The sequence below is a fragment of the Aphanomyces invadans genome, assembly GCF_000520115.1.
Source record: "Aphanomyces invadans strain NJM9701 unplaced genomic scaffold supercont1.126, whole genome shotgun sequence".
Taxonomy (NCBI): Eukaryota; Oomycota; class Saprolegniomycetes; order Saprolegniales; family Verrucalvaceae; genus Aphanomyces; species Aphanomyces invadans.
In genome coordinates, this window is record NW_008580271.1 from 1 (window position 1) to 6,362 (window position 6,362).

The following is a 6,362-nucleotide window of genomic DNA, read 5'->3' on the forward strand; positions in this document are numbered from 1 at the left end:
ATATCCTATCTGACAGGATGCGCTGAAGACTGGGCCTGGGGCCTTACGCATGAGGAGGACTTCTCCTTCGAATCCTTCGACGATTTCGTCGACAACCTCAATACGGCTTTCCTACCCGCCAATAGCGACTTTCGCTTCCATGCGGAGTACCTCTCCGCATGTACCTCTCCGCGAAACAAGGCAAGTGTTCGATTCGCGAGTATGTCCACGACCTCCGCTTCCTTGCCTCCTGCGTGACGAAGAAGTCGTCACTATGGGAAGACAACAAGGTGAACATTTTCATGAATGGTCTGAACGACACCGCTGCGCGGACGCAGCTGTTCCGGACGTATCTTTTGACGTTCGAAGACGCTGTCCGCATCGCCTTCGCCAAAGATTTCTCGGTTACCCAGACACGCAGGGTGAAGGTCCGCGACTCTTCCGATATGAAAGTGTCTGCCATCCTACCGACTGGCAGAGACCGTCGTTGATATAACTGCAACCGGCCGGGCCTCTTCTCCTGTGAGTGTCGCCAACCTCGGCGACTCCCTCGACCATCGGCGCGCGTAGCCGTCTTCCCTGCCGCTGGCTCTTGGCGCATTACCGCTCATTCTGAAGCGCGCACGAGCCGCGAGCATCCTCGCGGACAGGGAAATGGAAGTCCTCAATAGTGCGCCTCGCGCCTACTGAGGCATCCAAGGGTATGTCATTTGATTGTGCGGCATAGCCCTGTCGGCATATCCTGCCTCGGACACATTGATACTGTGTCGAATCGGAAGACAGCCTTCTCGCATGCTGTCTTTCAGCAGCCGTATCCCTGGATACGAACGCCTGTTCCTCGTCCTGGTGGATTGCGGGGCGTCGGAGAACTATGCCCGACGCGCTTCGATTCAAGAGAATCGCTCGATTTACGATGATTCAGTCCAGCGTGCTCCCGCGCAATCCGTTGTGCGCGTCAAGACGGCCGACGGCCAAGTTGTCACCTTGCCCAATGTCGTCGTGGCTCTCGCCACTGTCGTGGAGGGCTTTGCCTTCACTGAGCCCTTCTATGTCATCGACTTGGATGACCGATGGGATCTCATCGTTGGCATGCGGTGATTGGAGGCTCACCAACTATTGATCGACTGGAGATCCAAGATGATGCACAAGGCCGCTCTGGCCAACCCTCCGTCCAACCTGGGAGTGATGAGTAATGAGCTCATTCCCTTGCATGGGTCAGCGACGCAGTTTGTCACGCGTCCTGCCCCTTCGGCCACGAGGCTTGCCACGGAATCCGCCGCGTTCGGCGATGCCGCCAAGACTGGCGATGAGTTGGAATCCGCCGCGATCGGCGATGCCGCCACGATTGGCCATGAGTTGGAACTTTGTTCTTTCGGTCTGCGACTTGACCGAAGTGACACGAACAGCCGCTGAGATAGTCAAGCCGCCGGAAATGAGCTACAGCTTTGTCCGCGCGTTGCGCGGAGCTGACAACGTCAGCATTGCACTCATCACGAACGCCCATTAGTTGGGCCTCATGGTTTCGTCGACGACCGACGACACCGTTGAAGCGAGTGCCTCTCGCCCTTCCTCATCGGTATGGAAGGAATTGGAAACGAACCCGTATTTCGACTTGGTTCGCGAGTTCCAAGATGTCTCCCGGACAGCGTCCCGGGGTGTCTCCCCAAGGAAAAGAGCGTCCGACACGATATCAATCTGGTACATGGCACCAAGTGGTGTGTCATGCGGCAGTTGCCGCTGCCTCACGACCAAGTCGCGTTCGCCGCCCGCAAGAAGGCCGGCCACGTGCGGGGAAGCAAGTCCCCGCACACGAGTCCCACCTTCTGTGTGAAGAAGGGCAGTGGGATGTGGCGCATCGTTCATGCTTACGAAAAGCTGAATGCGGCCACCATTCCGGCGCAAACGCCGATCCCACGCAAGGACATCATCATTGACTCAATGGGACAGTCGGCCATCTTCAGCACCATCGACCTTCGGGACGGGTTCTATCAGATCCTGATGACCATCCAAGATATCGAGAAGACGGCCGTTTCCACCCCCAGCGACATGCTCTGGGAGTGGTTGGTGTTGCCCCAGGAGCTGAAGAACGCCCCTGCCACCTTCAATCGCGTCGTCACGGAGAAACTCCGACTGCTCCGCGAGTTTGCTCCGTCGTATTTCGACGACGTGTACATCCACAGTCCCGCGACCGCGACTTCCTCGGATGTGGAGGTTCACCGGTCACACCTTGACAGTTGTTCCAGGCCCTTCGAGACGCTGGTCTCTTTGCCAACCTGTCCAAGTGTCTCTTCGGGGTCCCCGAGATCCCGGTGCTCGGCGACTACGTCGGCATCAAAGGATGTCGCGCCAATGCGTCCAAGGTGGACGTCATCAAGTCTTGGCCGACGCCAAGTTCTGTGCCAGAACTGCGCAGTTGGATGGGCCTCGCAACCTACTTGCACAAGTACTGGGCGAATTTCGCCGACCTGGCTTGCCCCAAGATTCTCTTGCTCGGCAAGGACGTCCCATGGGAGTGGACACAAGAATGTCAAGACTCATTCGAGTCGATCAAGTCGAGCCTCACATTGGCTCCGATTCTGGCTCTGCCAGACTATTCCAGACCGTTCTTCGTGATCTGCCATCGGTTGCTGCTTGATGCAGCGCGATCTGCCATCGGTTGCTGCTTGATGCAGCGCGATGCACTGGGCTGGGAGCGTCCGGTATTGTTCCAATCCCGCCAACTTTACAAGTCCGAGAAGAAGTATCCAGTTCACGACTTTGAGTTATTGGCGATGTACTACGCCCTCAAGAAGTACCGCATTTACCTCTTGGGCTCGTCCGAGTTCGTGGTCTACACCGACCACGCATCGCTCCGCACGGCGATCAACTCGCCGCACTTGTCGCCGCGCATGTCGCGCTGGCTCTCGTACTTCTCGGAGTTCAACCTCAAGGTTGAATACAAGCCGGGCCGCGACAATGTCGTCGCGGATGCACTGTCCCAACTACCGTCGGCTGAGGACGTGCAGTTGTCCTCCATCTCGTCGGTCTCGTCAGACCTCTTGTCGCGCATTCGAGCCGCCTACGCGGCTGACGCGACGTTGCGCCCCATCATCGAACATCTCCGAGACGGTACCTCGTTGGCCTCGCGCGTTCCACAGCGCGAGCGTTACTCCATCCACGATGGACTGTTGCTTTACATCACGAACATGGGTGGCAACAAGCGCGTCTCAATTCCCTGCGACCCTTTTCTCCGACAGGCAATCCTGCACGAGTTCCACGACTCGCCCAGCGCCGGTCATTTTGGCCGTGAACGGAAGTTCACGTCGATTGCTCGCCACTTTTGGTGGCCGCGTTTGAACAAGCAAGTGGCTCGCTATGTCGCGTCATGCGACATCTGCCAGACCGTCAAGGCTTCCGCATCGACGCGAGCGCCTCTTCAAAGTCTGGAAATCCCTCAAGAGCTCTGGTAGTCCGTAAGCATGGACTTTATCTTCGGTCTTCCTCGCGATCAGCGCGGGAACACGGGCATTTGGGTGTGCATCGACCGAGGGTCGAAATATCTTGTGGCCGTCCCCGTCAAGGACACCATCACAGCGAAACGCTGTGCCGCCCTCTTCTTCGACAACGTGTATTGTCGGTTCGGACTTCCGACGTCCATCGTCTCCGATCGAGACCCACGTTTCACTTCCGCGTTCTGAAAGCACCTGTTTTCTCGCGTTGGCACGCGGCTCAACATGTCATCGGCGGACCATCCCGATCCCGATAGACAGACCGAACGCGTCAATCGCGTCATCGAGGATCTTCTGCGCAGCTACGCTGTGTCCAAGCCTCGAACGTGGAGCTCCCTGTTCCAACAAGTTGAATTCGCGTACAACGCGACGGTTCACGCTTCAACCGGGTTTTCCTCGCTTTACGCCAACGATAAACGCCTCCGCGCTTGCCCGCGGACCCTGGTGTTCCCAATTTGAGTGTGGGAGGAACCTCCCCTGGACCACGAACGACTTCGTCGATCAAAGAATTCCTGCGACTACGTAGTTCGTCCATGCGCCAATTGGGTAACAACATCGCCCACGAGCAACAGCAGAAAGCAAGACAAGCGAACGAGAAAGGTCGAAGCAACACGACCAAGTTCGAATTGGGAGACTTAGTCTACATCCACAAGTCGGCGGTCCCTCCGACTGTGTTGGGCAACCCTAAGCTCCAGGCCTCTTGGATCGGGCCTTTCCCTATCAAGAAGATAGTCCGCGCAACCTCGTTGCGGCTCGAACTGCCAGACGACTGGCGAATCCACCCGACGTTTTAGGTCGGCAAGGTCAAGCGGCACATACCTCGGTCTGGCGACGCCCAGCCTAGCTCATCGGCTGAGGAACAAGTCCCTCACGGCTCACCACTTGACTCTTCAAGGCAACAAGACGACGCGCATGCTCGCACGAACGATTCGTCGCATCACGAACATTGCGAGCACACTGCTGGACAACGTCGTCCACACGCTCAACCGTCCATTCCAGGACTTCGAACGACGTCCGAAGACGCTTGTGTTCACCTTTGTCGCCTCCGCGACAGCCTCGGCGCGAAGACGCCATAGCTCTATCGAGGCCGGTTCAGGTTGCCGACGCAACAACTCCTCGAGCCGTACCAAACAGTCACGGATGTCAACGTCCGAGTCCACCACCTCATGCAGCCCCGATTCACGACGTTGGAGGCTCGCCTCTGTCGCGTCCAAGTGACGCAGCACGTCCGCATTCACGAAGCCGTGCACCGACGCACCACCAGAATCACGTGGTGAAGGGATCCCGTGGACGCGAGTACCTCCTCGCGCTTCCGAACCGTCCTACACAATAGACGTCAATACTGGATATTCCAGCCGACTCACCGCTTCGCATCGTTTGTCAATCGTACGACAGTGCTCGAAGATCTGGCGAACGAAGTCGCGACCAAGCCGAGGCAACTCGGCACTACACTTAGCGAAATTCGCTAGGTGTTCCATCTGACGGGAGAAGAATGGGTTGCCTGGCTCTGGTTTGGTTTCGAACCTCGTGCGCTTGATTGCCTGAAGAAGCACGTTAAAAGGTCAATTTTCTTCGATATGTCGATTACCGACGCTGAGTCGGTGACGGCAATACGTCGGATGGCCTGCTGCAGAAGCGCGCCGCGATCGGCAGGAATGGGTGCTCAAGTAAGAAGCACAAACCGTCGTTCAGTTTGTCATCGAGCTGTGAAGCCCATCATCGAACTGTGAAGCCCGAATCTCTACGCTTGGCGGTGGTGGTGCTGATGTCAAGGAACAAGCCGAAGAGAATGGGCGTGCAACTATTTGTGCGATGGTTGCGAGAAAGCACTGAAGACACATGCACAAGTGCGGGTAAACAGTCGCATTGATGGCCAGCGACAACCAAGCGACAATCTCGTGGGTCCCATGCTCGTGATTCAGTGTACTGATGGGGTTACTTCTCGTGATAATCTACAATGCGTTGTTGAGGGCACTGTGCCTGTCAATGTCTAGCTGCTTAGTTCGGGTGCAGACTTGTCTGTGGTGTCTGATGGTTTGGTTTCTGCTTTGCATGCCGCTGGTGCGACTCCTGAGATGACGGATGTCGGCAGCATGAGATTGCAGCCCTACGGGGCGAATGCTCAACCAGTGCGTGTAACGAAGCAATTTCGGTTGTCTAGTGTCGAATTTAAGACGGCGCATGGCGGGTTGCTTTTGCGTGGCCTGCGTATGTGGGTAGACGAATCTGTATCTGCTGTGGAGCTTACGCTCGGTGCGCCTATGATGAGCAAGCTGGGTTACGACAACAAGGATTTGTTCGACAACGCGTCCCGTCATCAAGTAGTCTGGGATTTTGATGATGGCCTGACTGCGACGACGGGTGCGGCGAGGTACCGCTCAATGCGCGTCGCCGTGGTGGCAGATGAGATTGACGGTAACGAAAGAATGTGTTGTGCCACGCCAGAGCTGTCTAGCGTGTTAGACGCCGACAAGCAGAGTTGTGGTGACGTTGCTGCGGTGAGCGAGTTGCATACGGTTAAAGTGGGCGACACAGCCGCCGAAGGGCTGTGAGCCGCGAGTGTGGACGCGCTGCGCCATCTTGTGTGCGATTTGGAAACGATCCGCCTGTGAAAGTTGAACCGCTCATGGTGCGCCTCAAGTCGGATGCTGTCCCGGTGAAGTCTGGCGACTCTACCCGCCGACTCACGTAGCGTATCTGGAGAAGCACATGCGCGAGCTTGAGGCGGCGGGGCTAGTCTACCGCAACACTCGGTCGCGATGGGCTGCGGCGGCGCGGATTGACTCAAAAAACGACTCGGGCGACTTGTGGATGACCGTCGACTTACGGCCGGTCAACGCGTGCACGGAACCGATGCCCAATCTGGAGGTCGCGATGTCCGTCCTGCAAGGCTCA

The 6,362-nt window shown here is 57.1% G+C and overlaps 3 protein-coding genes across 3 annotated transcripts; all 3 read left to right on the forward strand.

Moving 5' to 3' along the window:
• Positions 1-158: 158 nt before the first annotated feature.
• Positions 159-1,077, forward strand: H310_15004 (hypothetical protein; the record flags this gene model as incomplete). The annotated part of the gene is made up of 3 exons (XM_008882984.1): positions 159-407; positions 550-649; positions 707-1,077. 3 exons carry the CDS (start codon positions 159-161, stop codon positions 1,075-1,077), a joined length of 720 nt encoding a protein of 239 aa, XP_008881206.1.
• A 2,615-nt stretch (positions 1,078-3,692) lies between these two features.
• Positions 3,693-4,261, forward strand: H310_15005 (hypothetical protein; the record flags this gene model as incomplete). The annotated part of the gene is made up of 2 exons (XM_008882985.1): positions 3,693-3,856; positions 3,994-4,261. The coding sequence occupies 2 exons, from the start codon at positions 3,693-3,695 to the stop codon at positions 4,259-4,261; spliced, it is 432 nt and encodes a 143-aa protein (XP_008881207.1).
• A 1,299-nt stretch (positions 4,262-5,560) lies between these two features.
• On the forward strand, positions 5,561-6,019 carry H310_15006 (hypothetical protein; the record flags this gene model as incomplete). Its single annotated transcript, XM_008882986.1, has 2 exons — positions 5,561-5,882; positions 5,931-6,019. The coding sequence occupies 2 exons, from the start codon at positions 5,561-5,563 to the stop codon at positions 6,017-6,019; spliced, it is 411 nt and encodes a 136-aa protein (XP_008881208.1).
• Positions 6,020-6,362: the final 343 nt, after the last annotated feature.